Source organism: Cynoglossus semilaevis, chromosome 2 (genome assembly GCF_000523025.1).
Source record: "Cynoglossus semilaevis isolate Cse_v1.0 chromosome 2, Cse_v1.0, whole genome shotgun sequence".
Taxonomy (NCBI): domain Eukaryota; kingdom Metazoa; phylum Chordata; class Actinopteri; order Pleuronectiformes; family Cynoglossidae; genus Cynoglossus; species Cynoglossus semilaevis.
In genome coordinates, this window is record NC_024308.1 from 13,449,988 (window position 1) to 13,468,959 (window position 18,972).

An 18,972-nucleotide genomic window follows, 5' to 3' on the forward strand; every position below is an offset into this window, starting at 1 on the left:
TTACACAGATTGGGGCAAAATTTAAAATATAGGGCAGTGTTATCCTCATTTGTTCCACGGTTCCTCCTTATCTGCCTCTGTCTCTTCCAACCTCGGAAGAGAACGGTCCTTGTGGCGGGTGTCCCATATTCTACAAAAACCTCTATGATTAATTAAGAAGTCCTCAGGATGTGTGACAACAGTGCAGAGGCAACATACACACACAAACACAGTCATCTCTAAGTGGGTGTGTCTCTTTGTGTTTGATGGTGCTTAAGGCACCACAGAGGCAGTAGCAAAAGTTCAGGGCACCAATAATGAAAACAATAAGATTATCAATAGTATTTCATCTGATTCCCGTAACAAGACCAATGACAAATTGAACCCCCCAAAACAATGCAGTACTTTTATGAGTTTAAATGCCTACAGCGCAGTGATCTTCAAGGCCAAACAAATGAGCTTGTCTTGCATTTTTGGCCTAAAACAATAAACACTGACATACCAAGAATTGAATGTGAAATATTGGTACACTTGACATTTTTATTTGCCTTATATGGGTGAGTTATATATTATGGACCATTGGGAACAGGAGAACTTTGACAAGCAAGACGACATGTGCTGCAAGAGCTCATCCGTTTTGTGACTTTCGTCAATTTCTGCATGTATATCAGTGCTGTGTTCAACTAACCAGGGTAGTTTCACAATGAATAAGTAAATTGTAAATTTGATTTTAAACATCTACTCGACCCAGTATTTAAAGTGCATGCTCATGTCCACAGAGGTGGAAATGAATAATCAAGAGTGATGACCGAATGACACACGACATAATCTGTCAACCAGATGCCAGGTTTGAACCACAGAGAGAGAGAAATTGCCTTGTTACGAGCCCACGGGGCTCCATTAGCAGCAGAGTTCCCTGAGTTTTCAAAGCGGTGGTGAGAAAGTGAATTACTGCTGCCCCACTTCCCCTTCCCCCTCTGTTTGGGACCACCTTGAGGGGGAGAGCTGCATTTTTACTCCCAGATACTGACATTGATGGTCTGTGCATTTATACACTTGCATCATTTATGAGTGTGTCTCTCCTTTTGTTGGCTGATCACATATGGTGAGGTGTTTCTCTTACTGAAGATGCTCCCGCTGTAGAGGGCTTCAACAGATTGAAAAACGTATTTCATTTTCATCCTTGTATGTTTGAGTATCAGCTGAGTACACAATATAAGCATATCTTGTAGTATTTGTAATAACATGTATGTATGTTTGCATGCAATAACATGATGAACATGACAAAAATATTCCTTGGCACACTGATCTGTCTATGATGGTCCACAATTTATTATTTTTATATTGATTTTATAATTTGTCCGAGGCACTTAATAAATCTGACCACTAGTGGGTAGCCTTGGCTTTTATTTTGTTCTATTCACGAGCAATGATTTATATACGTGGGTTCATACAACAATAAAAATATATATGTACATAAGATTATAATGCCAATAAATCAAGTTCAGTTTAATCAAATAAGTATTGCAAACGACCCAAACCCTATGATGAGAAAATCTATTTCATTTGCAGTAAAATACTGTTTCACATTTACCCTCCTTGGCATCAAGCCGAAAGGTAATTTCTTCTCTGAGGGTACATGCTGCATCAATGTAAGTTTGTACTAGTGGAAAAAATAGTGTATTAAATATTTACACAGTCCCGTTCAGTGTAAATAAGTCAATAAATATATGAGGTTGCTGCCATAGACCCTATAAATAAAATGGACAGGGCCAATATCTTACAAAACAAAGTTTCCTCAGAGTGGTGCCTTCAGATTGGAGATCTACAGAAAAGCACATTTGTAACCAGGAGTGAGAACCATGGATAAGATCAGGACTGGGTCTGGACTACTGTAGATAGGCCTTAATGTGGACCCTGCTGATGTGCTCACAGTACATGTAACGTAAGTAGCAGTAAAAAATTTCCATTTGGCTGATCATCAAGGTGGGGTTGGGGGTCTGAAGGAACCAGACCCAGCTCAATATAAAACACAATTATAAACAGTACATGTGGTTTAGGATCTGGATACTAGCGTTGTAGAATTCCTGGTTCCAGGTTGAAGATACGTTCCTCAACCTTGTGTTGGTTAAATCTGGAAGGACATGCAACTCTGCAGACCACAACTGTGGTCAACCATGATGAGGGGGAGATAAAAATGTATCTTGTTATATATAAGAAATATATATAACGTTTGGGGTCTCTGCTCCATCTCTTCATCAGTTCCGGGGTTCTTGGCTGGGACAAGATTGAAAAGCCCTTATTAGAACAGGTTTAAAGTATAAACAGAAAACTATGTAAAAAGTAAAAGTAAAAACACTGAAAATGTTTTAGTTAAAAAATTTAAAATAGAAAAAATCAAGAAATTAATTTGTTGACCCCAAAACATCTCCTGTGACCCATATTTTGGAATACCCAGGGTATGCACACACGGACACACACGCATACATAACTACTGTATATACATACAGACATAGATTCATATATCCACACACGTATTTGTGAGTGTGTACAGTAAGCGACACCACACCTTAAATTGCATGGTTGACACTCACACTATTCCCAGATGTGTGTGTTAGTGTGGAGGGCAGGTACCAGACTGAGCTCCTCCTTCACCACCTCCTTATCTCCTCCTCTGCGCGCAGCCACCGTGCGTCTGTGTTCCAATGGAAACAGGTGGGAACCGTGCGCTCCTCCAATCACACGCTCCCTCCGTGCGCCGGGGGACGGAGCTGGGTGAGGAGCGGGCAGAAGACAGGGGTGGGAGTCAAGGCGTGGAGGCAGGACTCAAATCAACTTCCACACTCGCGTCAGGAAAAGTCAGGAAACCACGGCTGTTAACGTTGTTACGGTAAACAGTGACGCGGCAGCGCTTACGGCGGAGGAGCTGCAGCCGCCTTGGCACGTCAGTGTTGGGCTTACGGTTCTAGGACGAGTCGCTGCTGTAATGGAACGCAGGGAGTGAGCGGATTCAAAACAGTTTTCCTGTTCTTCTTCTTTTTCCTGTGTTTGGATTACTGCCCGCGTTGCGTTTTTGCGCTTTCCACATTTTTGTCATTCTTTCTGGAAGTGTTTGGAGTATATTGGACTTGTTTCCCCGAGAAAGATGCCTGGAAAAACCAAATACAACCTCGTTGATGATGGACACGATCTCAGGATCCCGTTGCACAATGAGGAAGCTTTCCAACATGGGATCAACTTCGAGGCAAAGGTGAGTTTACGTGCAACTTTTGTTCTTCCGAGTTTTTGTTTATGATTGCACTGTTTATATAACAACCGTTGTTTTAACTAAATACTCTCCGACACCCAAACCAAAACCAAAACAACCCGGACCCCGGTTAGACCCCAGAGTAAAACACGTTGATATCCAGCTGTGCGTGAAAGAAGGGTTAATCAGCTTCAGACAAACACTGTGGGATTGTTTTAAAATACCAAACGCATCAAATAAAGACAAATTATTTAATTCCCTGTCTTTTATATGTCTTTTTTCTGACAACAGTACATCGGTAGTCTTGATGTGGCCCGTCCCAGCAGCCGAGTGGAGATCGTGGCTGCAATGAGAAGAATACGGGTAAGTGGCGACCTAAACGAAATCGTATTGAAAAAACACAATTCTTTTTTTGTTTGTCGTTTTTCTGCTGTTGTGCACAGGTGGAATGATGCGATGTTGTGCTGCTTTAGACTAAATCGAATGTATTGTTATATTCGGCGCAGAAATTATTAACATACAATTAATTTATAACGTGGTTCTGCTAATTGGTCAAGTTTGTTTGATAGAAGACCTGTTTGCTTGTCTGCTGTTGTGTTCAACTAGATGGTGTTGTGCTGCATTAGACGGAATTATTTTCGTTGTTTATTCATTTTTTAACATCGTCATTTTATATAGTGCATTTGCTAATTTGGTGAAGTTCGTGTTATGCTTTGCATTTGTGATTTGAAAGGCGTAAAGAAATGACAGATTAACACGTACACGGCCAATTAACCTGCACCAATGGAAAAGCTCTAATTCTGCACAAAGTGCAAAGTCAGATAGCGCTTGGACTTTTCGTGACCTTTCCCTTGGAAAACTTCAAAGAAGACTGTTGCAAATCATCCAGATGAGCCCACACACTTGTGTGAAACGAACGATAGAACACAGCGTTCGAAGTCACCATTCACACATAAATAGTGTTAAAATGTTATATAGTCTTCAGGGCAGCTTATGCTTCAAATGTGCAGTTTTCGTATTATCTCAGACTGGGGGTTTACCCCGTGGGTCGTTTGTCTCCCATGTGCTCCATCACTTTTTTTGGACGTTTTCTTTGAACCAGTGCACTGGAGTGTGATAAGTCCCTCTCCCCTTGTCTCCCCCACAGTTTTCAGCTCTTAAATGCTGAAGTAGCGAAGAGCTGGAAACACTCTGAGCAGAAAGAATACATTTCTGGAATAAAACAGACTTGACGACCTAATTATTTAGGCCTCTCTGTCAGCAGCAGCTGGTTTTACAGCTAACCTAACGGTTTTGTGCCTGTGTTTTGGAGGTATTTTAGGATTATAGTGCTCAAGCAGTGTGTGTCTGTGTGTGTGTTTTTATATTTAATTTAAGCTCTGTCTAAAGCCACACATCAGAACACGGGTACAACTCCCACCCATAACTTCAGTACATTTCAGATTTTATTATTTGATTTACCAGACAATTGGATTAAAGTGCTAACAAAGAACACTTTTTTTTCTGTCCAATAAGTATGCTTCTTTCTGTGCTTCTTTCTATTTGTATATGCTGTCAGTCAGAGGCTCACACACGTGTTTGTGGGTGCAGAGTTGAGCAAAAGGAGCAAAACTTTCCCGACTGTCCTTCTGCAGAGGAGAGGCCGGCTCCCATAAAGTGGACCTCCCAGTGTGCTGCCATGGCAGCTGTTGTTGTTGGCAGGAAGGCAGGCTTTGGTTTGGCTCATCCACTGTGAAAATGATTTGACACTGACTTGACAACACAATTAAGGAAAACCGCAGGTATCTAAGCTGGTAGTGAGGTCACACTGAAGAGCAGGAGGAGGCTGAGGAGGAACCTCTGGAGGTACACGTGTTACTTCAGCAGCCAGTGCTCCAGAGTGATGTTGATTTAAAAACAGAAGAGACAATTAAACCTAAACGCTGTGTCTGTGTGCTACAAGAGATACCATGTAGTTTTTCTTTTTTAAGGTTGTTGTGTCTGTTGAAACCAATGCTGAGCAGCACTGGAAGCTGCAGCCAAGTTGTTTGAATTTGAATTATCTCCATTGGAAAGTAATGTCAGACATGATATGACTGCTCGTCATGTTAACCTTGGGTTGGTGTGAGGGTTTTGCCTGGAGAGTTGTTTGAGCAGTAAAGTAAACTACACATTAGTTAGAACTATAGCAGTGTTTCCCAACCTTTTTTTAGAGCCATGGCAAATATTTGACAATGTCACAAACAAAAATGTCACATTAAACCAGAGACTGTTTAGTTGAACACAATGCTGATACACACAGGAGTTGAAGAAAGACAAAAGAGATCCTTCAACGGTTCAACAGTTCAATCTATACACAGTGTTAATTTATATGACAATGGTCCTTCTTTCCTTCCGTGAAAATGTTTCCTGATTCAAACAGTTTTTGGTACAAATCTGTGCAAACATGGCTAATATAAATAGTAACAGTCCTGTTGCCAACAGGCAGACATAACCAACAGATTGACTGTATTGTTGCCTCGAGTCTGACTTGTACTCGAACTAAAAAAATGAGTTGGCCTATACAACATCAGTATTATGTCATACTACTGTATTTTTACTTCAGTGGAGTCGTATGAAGTGTTCTCATCCCACCACAAATCCCTGCTAAAGATGGAACCTACAGCTGCAACTAAAGACCTAAACACACACACCGGAAAATATATATTTATTTTATATACTAACAGTTAAAACACTTAATAACACACTATTTTCTAAAACAAAAGTTTCTGTCAACTCCTCACTCTGGTGAGTCACTCCGACTGTTGTGGTTACCTCGCAACCGGCTGATGTATGGTGTCATTGTTTGTTTTGTGAGTGTGTATGTGTGTGTGTGTAAGTCACCTGTAAGATGGAAGCTGATAAACCACAGCAGAGCAGAGTGTTGAAGTCTACAGGGAGGTGAAGTAAGGCGAGGCAGGATCCGATCTAAGTTCAGTTTGTTTGGTTATTGAACCATTTGTTATTGTCCCAATGAACCATTTTTTCTCCCCTCTCTCTCTCTCTCTGTCTCTCTCTCCCCCCACCTTCAATGGTCAAAGGAATGTTTGGAGAACATTGTCCAATCCCTGGAATCTTTACCCTCTCCATTCCATTCATTATGACCGAGGTGAACGCTGGACTCCAGGTTCCTGCCCAGGTCTTGGTCTTTGTTTCAGGTTTCAGATCGTTCTAGAAAAGTCATCAGAACCTGCTGTCCTCTGACATGAGGCCTTAACGGCAGCTCTCTCCCTCAAACGGCTACATTACAAGTTCATTAAGACCAGATGTGGACGTGTCACGCCTGCAAATATCTGCAGAAGTACTCCACAAACCACAGTGATCAAGAAAGTATTCCAAGAAGTTCATCACTATAAAATTTAATTGGTTCAAGAATGATGTGAAACTGGGGTTCTCAACCCTGGTCCTATGTCATAGTAATGTATTTAAATTTTATATATATGGAATAATAATAATAAGAAGAAGAATAGGAAAATAAAAAGCTGTCATATGGACCAAACCTGTAGTAGCTTTATGGCACTCCTATGAGGCATAGACCCCAATGTTGAAGACCCCTGATCTGTAGCATGTGCAGTGCTGCTTCCCTGTTCTTCCAAAGCTTGTTTCTTGTTTTTGTTTGTCTCTGGCTGTAAAGAATAAATTACTTTGTGCTGGTGAGAAGACATCCCAAAAACACGTTGTATGAAGGTCAATATGAAAACCTTTATGAATTAAATTTGTTTCTAAGATTCTCTGGCCTTGTTTGGTTGCAGATTTTTTGGAGAGTAGACGAGGAGGCGAGGAGACTTTTACCTCCAATTTAAGGAATTGATTTGTCATCGTTGAGCATTCACTGGCAGTTACAAGAGTGTGGTGTGAGGAGATCAAATGTGCCATTGGAGACACTGGAGTAGAGGAAAACAGATGTACGGGGGGGGGGGGCACAGAGACGCTGTACTTTCTTCTTTAGCTGCCAGACCAAACAGAGGAGGTCAGCACCCCCTGTGTAACAGTGGACGGTTTAACGAGTGTTTACTTTAAATTTCTAGTCGCTGCAGATAAGACAACACACTGACAGTTCATTAGTATTTCACTGTGTACCATGTTGTACTGCGAGGTTCGGCCCGCAGGCCGGAAATGCACAGAGATGGCTTTGACAGACGGTGTTGAACAATCAGTCGGTGGAGAAAGGAAACACAAACGTTGTCTTTTTTTCTGACAGCGGAGCCAGTCCATTACTAACGATCTAGTAATTCATGTTTATCTGTGATTTGGACAAAAATGTCAAAGGAAGAATAGTTTCTGCCGTTATTATGAGATGTTTACGTTTAAAACAATCAAAATCAACAGACAGCACTGTCAACAGACAATGGTCTGATGATGGAAAAATCAGACATCAGACAAATCAGGGTCTTAAAGACTCAAATTGATGAAGTCCTGAGTCACAGAGAAGTTAAAGCATCTCTAAATATGTCCAAATAAACAGCTTAGATTTATATATTTGCAGTATAGCGAGTACTTCTTAAATTTTACACCCCTGTGACTCGGTCTTTTATTCTACTGATGTGGCAGAGCTATTTCACTTTATCACATTGATTTTTTTAATATTCATCTTCACAGCACAGACAGCGTCGTTCATTTCATGTCAGGAGTTGATGATGGGTTGGCAAAAACAAATTAGGGGTTTTTAAAAGCGACTGAAGAAAATAATGGCTGTTTGGGTTTCCCAAGAATCGAGTACAAAGTTTTTTGATTGGAATTTAAATTGTGATTACGCAGGTGATTTTGTGGAACTGGACTGGAAGACGAATGATAACAAAGTGTTAGATTTCACCATTTAGTTCAGGTCTTTGACTCCACTGAGTCAAAAGGTTTTGAAAGAAATGATACAAAGCGTTGTACGTAATAAGAAATGTACAGGAGAGGAAACTTGCACTCTAATAAGCTAAACTAACATGTCGTTAGTTTAGAAGTACATTACACTGAGTTCACTATTTGTAATATATGTAACGGAAAAGGTTAACATCACACTGAGTACAGTTTGTTAGAAAAAAAAACAAAACAGATTCAGCCAAAAATGACCACTGATGCAGCTCTGGTAGTTTGCACTAAAAGAAACAGTGAAGGTGTCAGTGAAGGTGTCAGTTTACTGTGGATCTGATCCATTATGGACATGAGGTAATAACAAAGATAGCAGCAGAGTACCGTTTATGATAATGATGTCAAGCGACGACCTTTGCTCTAAATTGTTAAATACTTGCTCGTGTCTGTGATTACTCCTGGAGTGTACACTTTACTGCCTTTTGTCAGGTTTGGAGTCCGGCCAATCACGACCGATAATGTAATTTTTCTCTCTGGCCTTTTATTCAAAGGTTCATTTTAGTCACAGTAGTGAAATCAACCGTGGAATAATCTCATAATTAGAAATGCTGGAGGGAACTGTGGCGCTCTTTTAGAGTGACGATACTGCAGGGACTGTGTCGCCAAGGGCCCGGCTCTCACTGTGAAATATGTTCGCGGCCACAAATACTGCAAACAACAACCGGACAGGAACAAAGCCAAGCTCACTTTATTAAGAGTCGGGCAAACTTGGCTCCACACATGCTTGTATATGGTTCTGTCTCACCACAGCAACAGTGGAGGAGCCGCAGCAGCAGCGTTTATTTCATCAAACAACACAAGAAAAGAAACGTCTGTATGAGTCACATTTAATATGAATATCATCCATCTTTAATATAAATATTTAAAGCTAACATTTTGTAGAATTTCCTCACTTCACCTGCTGTATTTCTGTGGCTGTGTTCTCCACCCTGAGGGTGGTCACATGACTCATCTGAATATTTTGCTATTTGAATATTGAGTGACTTCTTTTTTGTGTGTGTGTGTGTCATATATTCATTTACATATTCAGCCTACATTACATTTTCACTGCATACCTACACACACACACACACACATGCACACACTTTCCATTGGGTTTCCTCAGTGAAGCCCAGGACTGTAAATTAGCCTTTAATACTCTTTTCTCCTGACCTGATCTGCATTTTTTCTCACAGACACCCCCCACGTCCTCCCCTGTCTCATATTTCTCTTCCCTCTTTGGTCCCAGCCTTCCAAGCTTTTCCCTCCCTCCTCTCGACACCTTACAGTGGGTCAGGCTCCCACGTCGTCTTTTTCCGTTAATCTGCCCAGACTGTCATTTCGTCCTGCCCTTCACCACAGCTCTGAGTAGAAACCTTGGCTGATTCACACAACAGTGGGAACCTGTGTCGCTCCGACCGCTACTCTTAAAGACACAGACTGTGTTTGACATCAGCCTCTCTAATAATCAGGCTTTGCTGAGACACAGAGAGACACAGAAACACACCTCACCGGATTAATAACCTCTTTATTTCTGTGGTGTACAAGAACTAGAAAGGAAAAAAAATATCGAGAACTCAAGACTTGCCTCCAGAAATTAGTGGTTTCATTTTTATAGTTCCAGACTAATGATGTTGCATTGTTGCCTCACAGAAAGACAGGGATTTGAGGTTTCGATTTCCAGCACAACCAGGTGTATTGTTGTTTTATGTCTACTTGTAAGGGTGTAGTTTAATCTACAAGAACTCCACCCTCCCACACCAGACTGGAAGACTGCATGTTGGATGTCTGAAGACTTAGTGGACTTTGAAAGACTTGGATCAAGAAATGGTTCCATAGTGCAACCCACACAGGCTGCTGTAGGAGGCACGTGGTTTCAATGAAGCTCGAACCCTGGACCAAAAACTTTTGTGTATAAGGCAAATGTGTAAGATAGGTGTCATTATCGCTACACTATAAAATGAAACTGAGCAGAAATGAAAAATTTGTTGTTTTTTTTTTTAACATTTTCATTTATTTTATTTTAATGAGAATTTAGTTCGTTGGAATTACAGCTGGTTACACGGTATAGATTCACAATAAATTCCACGTTAATAATTCCTGTGTCTGTGAAAACTGTGATGAATCCAAGTCGTTTTACGACCTTTTTCAATAGGATGTTGTCTCTGTTTATAAAAGACGTAGGGTGCATTTGCCGCTTGATTAGTCAGGACATAAATCCTGATCCAGCCAGTTTGAGATTTTAATATGTGATGAAGATATCCACACACACACACACGCACACCAGCCTTTCAGGGCTGCAGGCTCTCAGTGACAAACTAGGCAAACACTTTCACATTGACTTGTCAGCAGTATTTAATGCACTCCAATTACATCTTTCTCTTCTTTGATCCCTCCATATTTTCATTTTTTCGCCCCTGTATTCCTCAGAGTCCTGGTTACTGTTGTTTACGGCCCAGTGCTCTTCACGTTCGCCTCGGCTCCTTGACAAGATAATGCAGTGGTGTATGTGCGCTACTCCATTACCCCGCGGCATTTCATGTATAATCTGGCCCGTACAGCATCACCTAACCAGCATCACATAACATGCGCCCCTCCTGTAAATGTCAGGTAGAAATTGGAAAGTGAGTCTGGGCTGTGCTTGGCCAGGGGGTGGAGGAAAGTTGGAAGTCAGCTCCATCCTTGACGTGATTGGCCCCACAGCATCCACATGGATTAATGCCATGTCAGGGATGCCCCTGGTAGAAAAGCGGAGACTTCAGAGAGGCAGAGGAAAGGTCAAGTTTAGTTCTAACGTCAACATTTTGTCTGTCAGAGGCTCAAAGTGAAACTAAGTGCTTTGGGTTTAGAGAATCGAAGGGAGACCCAGAAAAAAAAGAAAGAGGGAGATTCAGGTTCTGTATTTATTGACAAATACAGTTATACAGACAAGGAATTTTTTACTTGGTCAATTAGGGTGTAAATAAAAATCATTCTGTATAAACCTAAAGCCGCTTTGTGAACACCTGTTTTACTAAATTGCTTTAATCTAATCATGTGATCGTAGATAGAGTCTTTGTGGAATCGTTGCCATCTGACAACGAGAAAAGTGGCAAGGTTCAAGATGTGCATCAAAAGGTAATTCACTGAAAATGTTTGTCGTTGTTGTGTAAAGTCAGTGAGCAGAAAAGGAGAGGAGGGTAGACATGTTTCCACCTGGGGGTGAGGGTGCATGCAGTCAGTGGATTCCTCGAGAGTGTAACTGGTGTACACTTCATTTTCACCTCGTCTCCCTGACCTGTGAAGGGAAACAGCCTCCGACTCTTATGGAGCAGCTGTTCCCAAGACAAAGAAAATGAAATTTCATCCTTTTTTTATTGATGATGTATGGTTGGGTTTCACTGTTTGTTCATTATAATTATAAAGGACGGACATGCAAAGCTGTTTTAGCCCACTGAGTTTATTAGGGATGCATACCGATACCAGTATCAGCATCTGGCATGAAACTGTCTTTGACACATCCTTCCTGATTTTTACTCTGGAATTTTCTCACTGCTGCCCCCTCCCCCCCCACTCAATCTTCTCTTCAACTCCTCCATTCCTCCCCCCTCTACGTCTCCCTCTTTGTATTTTATTATCTCCTTTTTCTTCTTTAGTCCACCACTCCTGCCTCCCCCCACCCCCACCATCATCTTGCTGCTTCTCATTCTTTTCATTATCTTCAGACTCCCTTCCCCTTCCCTCCCCCTCCTCTCCTTCCTTCCCCCATGGCAGCATAGTTTCAGCCATGGTCGTCTACCTGAACACCGACATAGGTGTCATACCTCGACACCTGTCAACTCTCACCTTAAGAACGGAGCACTTGGAGGGATAACATGTGCACGGCCTTTACATTTGAAATATTGCCGATTTAGAGTTAAAACTATGGGTGTTTATCAGTCAGTGAAGTACAGTTAGAAGATTCTGTTGTTGCAGAACCATTGCATCACTGATGTCGAGTACAGCAGGGTGTGCAAACTCTGCCTCACTGATTCACTCAAGTCTTAGCATTGTGGGTGGAGACTGAACCACCAACTGTTATGAAATCAATATTTGCATACACTACATTCTGTACATAAGTTTTGGCCTGTGTTGTTTGGAGAGTTCTTGCTGATACAATGAAATATCATGATATTTCATTTTAAGATACTGTATCAATATTTTACTGCACTGTATTGATTTTCATCACCAATTCCCAGTCAAATATTCCTGGTGTTGGTTCATTTTCTTTCTTCTCTAGTGATTCCAAATGTAAATCCCTCTGTTCCAATGTTAGTGACCTGATCTTAAGATGGAACAGCATTGAGTCTGTACTATGGTGACAGTTTGACTACTGTTACATTGGTGAAACAAAAAACAACTCAATATATCGTCTGGCCTACAGTATCGCAATGTATCGTTTTGTTGCCACTTTATCGTGACACGTATCGTATCGCCAGATTATTGCCAGTATACACCCCTAGTTGTTTTGTGGACGTCTGTGTGGAACAGGTTTTCTGTCTTTCTCCGTCTGCTCTCTCCTTGGACGTCCGTTTGCTCTTTACTCTTCATCCACCCACTGCATGAAAAAGCCTGATGCAGTTGTAATTCCCGTCCGTAGTCGAACACAACAGTTTCTTAAGGCTTTAAGATGAGAGGACGGAGCCAATCTTTGATCGCTGTCTGCTGAATAACTTATTCCTTGTAATGTTCTGGCCTCCAGGCTGATAGAACCTTTAGAAATGTCATCATTCCTGGAGAGGCAGTTTTTTTAAAACCACTTTAATTCAACGTCTTTGGTAAATATGTTTCTGTTACTTTGTTAAAGTGTATAGTTAACTAGAAATTTCTTTATTATCATATATTTCCAGGTCATGTCCAGAATAAAATAATAAAACAATACAGAACTAACAGAAAAAAGGTCTAAAAGATGTTTTGACGCTGAATTACCGGCCTACAGTAACGGCTGATACTGGCTGACCAATCCTTGAGGACTGCTGGTGTAGATGACGAAGCTTGAGGTCGTTCTCCTTAAGTTGCAAAGAAAACAGTTTTCTGGAAAACAGAGTCAGATGTCCATGTGTAAACATGTCCAGCAGACTGGAAATGCTGAGTAATAATATGATTGGTCACCTGCTACTCCCAGGCTGACCTCAGAGCTGCTTCCATCCATCAACCCCAGGACTGGCCGTTATCTAACCACTGCAAGCATCACTTCTCCCTCGCCCTCTTTTCGGCTGCAGCTCCTTCCCCGGTGCTGTTTCTTAATGCTGGCAGCAAACGATACAAACACTTCCTCTAACCTTGGTGGGATTTGGACTCTTGGCTTTAAAAATAACAACCCACTCAGTTTCCTTCACATTTTCTTGTGTCCTATTCCTTCCTGTGATTTATTTTTATGAATCCCATCAAACATTCACAGATGTCAGAAATCTTCACCACGGGAAGGTTTACAGACAGATTTGCTCTTTTGGCAGCAGATCATAACATTGAAGGTCCAATAAAAGTATGAAGCACCGAACATCTGTCTTTAACTCTTCACTTGATGCATTGCCATGAATGTCGCTGCTCCCTTTTTAACTGCCGCTGCTTGTGTTGGGATGTTTTCCGTGCACTGCCTCCACGATCAGTACAGATGAAAGGGATTCTGGGTGAGAGGCTGACGTGGAGGGAAGTGGATTTGTTAGCCACCCTGTTCGTGTGTGTGTGTTTGTCTATGTAAGCATGTTTCTCTAATCTAATAGCCTACAATATGGTTTTAATTAAAAAAAAAAAAAAAATTTCCCTCTCTGCAGATATTTTCATTAAAGCTGCAGGCTCCGGCTGTCTCTGCAGAGAAGTAAAGAAAGTAAAAAATAAGAAGAACAACAGACGGCTTTTATGTTTTAATCACTTTCTCTTTTTTTTTTCTTTTTTTTTTATATCTTCTTCTAACTTTGTGTGGGTTTTCGTGGTGTTCATCTTGGAATCTATTGTTGGCTACAACATCAAAAGCAATTGAATGGAACATCTAAGTATAAAATATTATACATTACAGAAGTATTTGGCTGCAGTTACAGTGGCAGCTAAGTGCAAAGTACTTTTGTAAATGTGTGTAAATAAATTTCTAATCACAGAAATGCTGTAACTCTTCACTGAAGCCAGAAATAAAACACTGAAGTAAAATCACCAGCCACAGTTGACCTCAGCTTGTATTCACAGCACAGACAGTGTATTGGACATGGATGTGACTTTTTGGTTGCAGACTTAAGTTGCAAATGAAAGAAGAAAGTGAAGCCATTTTCATAGATGTGTTTCTTTTAATTGTTTTATCGTGGAAATTCATTGTCACTTCATTTAGAGGAAAGTAGCAGATAAAGCACAACGTAATGGTAATTTATTGAGTCCAACTATCTCGGCATCCCTAATGTTCCCAAAAAGCATTAAGTCCACTGATTAAACTGCTGCTTCCAGTGACTGTAATAATCCATAATAATCCCTGCGCTCCATTCATTTTCTCAGTCTTCACGGCGGAACACCGACGCCCATTTGTGTTTGGCTGTGATCCATCAAACAGCTAATGAATAGGAGAATAACATCAATGATTCATTGTAATTTACGAACAAACGATATAAATAATTGCCGAACGTGAAAAAAAAACATTTAATGGGAAAAGTTTCCCTCCTTCCGTGATGAAGGATTTGGACTTTTGCAGTTTCCTAAACTTTTACAAAGGAATAATTTAATCTTCTGAACCTCCACAAGGGGGCTTCAACCACCTCGAATCCCAGTGCGAAATACTGTTATCCTCCAGGTGTCATTACTGTATTTGACATTTCTTGAATGAAGACACTCACATCACTGGTGTTCATGAACTCAGTGAGATATTTTCCAGCTGTTATCTTTTCAAGATGTCATTACAGCGAACTTGGAACTTTCAGTTGAGTGAATTCATGCTGTCATGGTGTCAATGATTTTCCTTTAATTCCTGAAGTGGTCGATCTCGGTTTTTTAAATTATTATTACTATTATTATCCAGTCCCTGCTGTTATTGTCAGCGTCCTGAAGAGTTTTAGCTCTGGCACTTGGTTTGTAGCCAGGAACTCCTGCCAGTCCTAACTTGTGGCTTCAGATGTTATTTGGAGAAACACAGATCTTCAGTCTCTATTGTTTAAGGCATCTGTAAATTGTACATGTCCGTCAGTTCCTCTGCTCAGTTCTTACCTTAACTTCCTATCACAGCAGTTGTGCAACAGTGTTATCTTTCTGTCATGCACTATTTATAATTTTTTATTGGTAGTTCCTCCTCCTGTGCTTTTCAAAGGTTGAAATTAAACATCCACACTCCTGTTTCCTGTTTAGCCTCCATGCTAACTGCTTCTTTACGCTTATACAGTTCTATATTATACTATACTAACTATTTTTCACGTGTTAATTAATTTAATTTGCAAATTGCAACAATATCGTCTGCCAACACGTTGGAAACATAAAAACCTGTTGAAAATATCTGCTGTTAGCTTTGATTAGCTGTATTTAGATTCAGTGGTAGTGGCTTTGATGCAGCATAGGAGTTTGATGTAATGACTGTGAAGAGACTGTAGGTGGTCTAAATACATTAGTTGAAACAACCCTTTTTTTTTCTTTTTTATAAAGTCTGGACTTTTTTCCTCATGTCTGCCGGGCAGAAACAAATGCAGAATAATATAAGTGTCCTTGTTATGTCCTTAAAGGACAGTAAAGGATGGCAGGAAGCTGCAGGTCTCCCAGATAATGGATGTATGGAAAAATCAGCTTGAACATACCAGATGGTGGTAGTATTTGCTCCAGTAGGTTCTGTGAATACTTGGTGTACTTAAGTCTGTGCCGTGGCCACAGAAAGCATGAAAGATGAATCTGCTTAAACATTTTACATAATGAGAAACTAATTCTTGAAGATGCTTTAGGTGCAAAACAGATTTCTTTAAAACATATGCACCATAGGTAGGTATATAGATAGATGCACCATACAAGTGTTTCTTAGAAAAGACATTATTGTGCAGTGAAGCTTAATTCAGGTTCATGAAGTGTTATTACTGTTACATCACTGTGTTTTAATTCCTCTTAATTCATTTGTAATGAAATGGCAAATTTGATTTGTTCGACAAAAACCCCGAGGGAAATCTTTTGCTGCGGTATCAGATTTCAGCAGATTTTCTTTCTGCTTATCTGTCATTTAATTAATATATTACTCACTCCTGCATATAAACATCACCAGAGGCTGAGGCCTTTGGTTTGTAACACATTCATACTCGTGCATTGATAAGGTGGAGCCTGAAGCCTCTCTTGTATGTTGGACAGTTGATGTGATGATTCGCATCTTAAAGTCAGCGGACAAAACGGCCGAACAATCAAACGTGACGAAACGGTAATAGTAAATCTTAGGCCCCAGCTGAGGTTCAGTTAATCTTAGCAAAGCTAAGAGTCATTTCTGTGTGGCTGTTAAGCTATATTTAAAATCCTAGAGTGAACTTTTAATCCCTTATTCAAATATGACAAATGTAGCTGGAGTTGCACCAACAGCTGTATCATCCAGGGAAGATATTTTGAATGAAACAGATGTATTGGCTGAACTAAAACCCAAGGATAAACACAATGACCGGCCTTTTTAGCAGTTTCCTTTTATTTCTACAGAGAATTCTAAAAACTCAGAACAACGTAGAGATGAAGTCACCTTCCAGTCTGTTGTCTCTCCTGCCGGTGGCCCAATTTCAGGCAGATGGCCAAGGTTGGAACAAATGGCTTTAAATGGCTTTTATTTTATAGTTATCAAGGGCACTGTGTTTCTAATTCAGGGATTTTAGGGTGTCTGTTCCTCCAGCAGCAGTTTGTTTGCAGTGTTTTATCACATAGGAATTACATGATGTTTGGATGGTCTTCTTTCAGAAGTGCTGAATATAATATATATAGATAATATATGAGATATATATATATATATATATATATATATATATATAATATATGAGATACAACGATACAACACATTTTTAACAGTGGCCAAGTGATCAAGTAGATTTTCTTGGTATTTTTTGACCAATCATAAACCAGGTTTGTCATTAAACTACACAGTGTCCAGGGGGGAGAGGGGGAGACACACAGCCAATGTGCGTAGAAACACACACATTCGGGGAAGAACATGTAAACCAGGTGTTGCATCAGCGAAAGTGAAAAAGAAATATTAGAACTGAACACAAACTATAAGATGTGAATTGAAGAGACACAGATAATAAGCACCATTCCCTTACTGTGGTTTAATTACTGGTCATTATGGTGTTTTATCACATTTATGGTGTAGATGCACCAATATTAGTAATATGATTGATATGTGGCTCAGTGCTTCATTCAAATACTAAATGTAATACTGAATGTTTAGATATCAGGTTCTGTACTTCTAGGGTAAAAATAACCTGTCAAAATACCTTAAAATAATGGTTTCTCAACTCAACCAATAACATTATTTAAATTAGCGAAATGTTGAAAGTTGTAGGACTTTTTGGGAAGTGCTTTCAGCCCCACTTGATGATGAGAGGTTTACAGAGATCAGTATTTCCAGACAGATGCCACAGAGGAGACCAGACACTCGGCAGTTTGTCATTGTTCACTTCTGAGTGGAGAAATTGTCGGATTCATAAAAGATCAAATGAATCAGTTCTACAGTTCTGTACTCAAAGGCATTGAGAAGTATACAAGGTTCACTCTCTACGTCAGTACAAATGCCAGCTCAGGGTTTTTGGTGAGGATAGATGAGACCTTGCAGGAAATCAATGAGAAATGTATAAATACCTTTGTTTAGAGAGAGAGAATAAAACCCCACTGAGAATGGAACAGTGAGGAATGTTGTACAGAGAGAGGACGTGATTGGATGAAAATGAATGAGGTGAAGATGAAAAGAATGAAAGCACACACTGTCATGTATGTGTATGGTCCATGCATAGTTTAGCCTCAAATTGATTAAACTGGGAGGAGATAAATGTTTTTTCATTGTGCAGATATTCAAATGTTTGGTCTGCAGAAAATATCGATATTCAGTTCCTTTTTTCATGGTTAGGGGTTAGGGACAGTGGGGGTTCAGAAACTTGAGGATCAGTAGATTACAGAAGTTTATGTGTGGTTCAGGATAAATATTAATGAAAAATATAAAATATAAAATATAGATATTTGTACTTTTACTTACTGCCAGCCCCAAATGGAACCACAGCCCACGCTTTGATAACCAATGCTCCCTTCCATCACAGAGCCACATTAGAATCAAGAATCTGAGAATTAAATTCATTTCATTTTTTGCTAGAACTGCCATGTTAAAAATCTAATTGAATTGATGAAACAAACAAAAGGAAAGAAATTGAAAAGAGAAAATCAGGATCAGGTTGTAGCTCAGTCATCACTGTTAATAATGAGACAAAAATACAATAATTGTGGCTGTTGGTGGAGGAAGTCTACTTAGTTAAAAAAAAAAAAGAAGCTAATTATTGTCCTTCATAGCTGACCAAAATAATACATTGCTGTGGAGAATAATGTGTTTTTCAGTCAGCTTGCTTCCATTAATAATAAACTAAATAAGCTCCAGAGTTGATGCACCTCAGTAGTTCATTCCAAATAAATGATGTTTCTGTTGGAGGCTATGGATGATGATGATGATGATGATGATGATGATGATGATGCCTTATTACTTTTCCCATATCTATTTTACTGCAGTGTCCTTTAATGGCACACACACACACACACGCTCAGTTTTTGTTGTCTTTATTTGTGTCCCACATCAACAGATGGAGGCCAGGCCATGTTGAACATGAGCCAGCTCAACAACATGTTACAGTATTAGCATAAATCAACTGCAATCAATAGACACGCATTATGACGATGTGATGTTTGTGCAG

General features: G+C 40.0%; 2 protein-coding genes across 2 annotated transcripts in view; both read left to right on the top strand.

Moving 5' to 3' along the window:
- The window catches only part of LOC103399890 (1-phosphatidylinositol 4,5-bisphosphate phosphodiesterase gamma-1-like), a 784,699-nt gene that overhangs the window by 154,076 nt on the left and 611,651 nt on the right, over positions 1-18,972 (top strand).
- The window catches only part of LOC103399875 (capon-like protein), a 107,643-nt gene continuing 91,250 nt past the window's right edge, over positions 2,580-18,972 (top strand). Inside the window, 2 exon segments of the mRNA XM_008338514.3 lie at positions 2,580-3,229; positions 3,518-3,589. Coding sequence (XP_008336736.1) covers positions 3,125-3,229; positions 3,518-3,589 — 177 coding nt within the window. The 5' untranslated portion in view covers positions 2,580-3,124.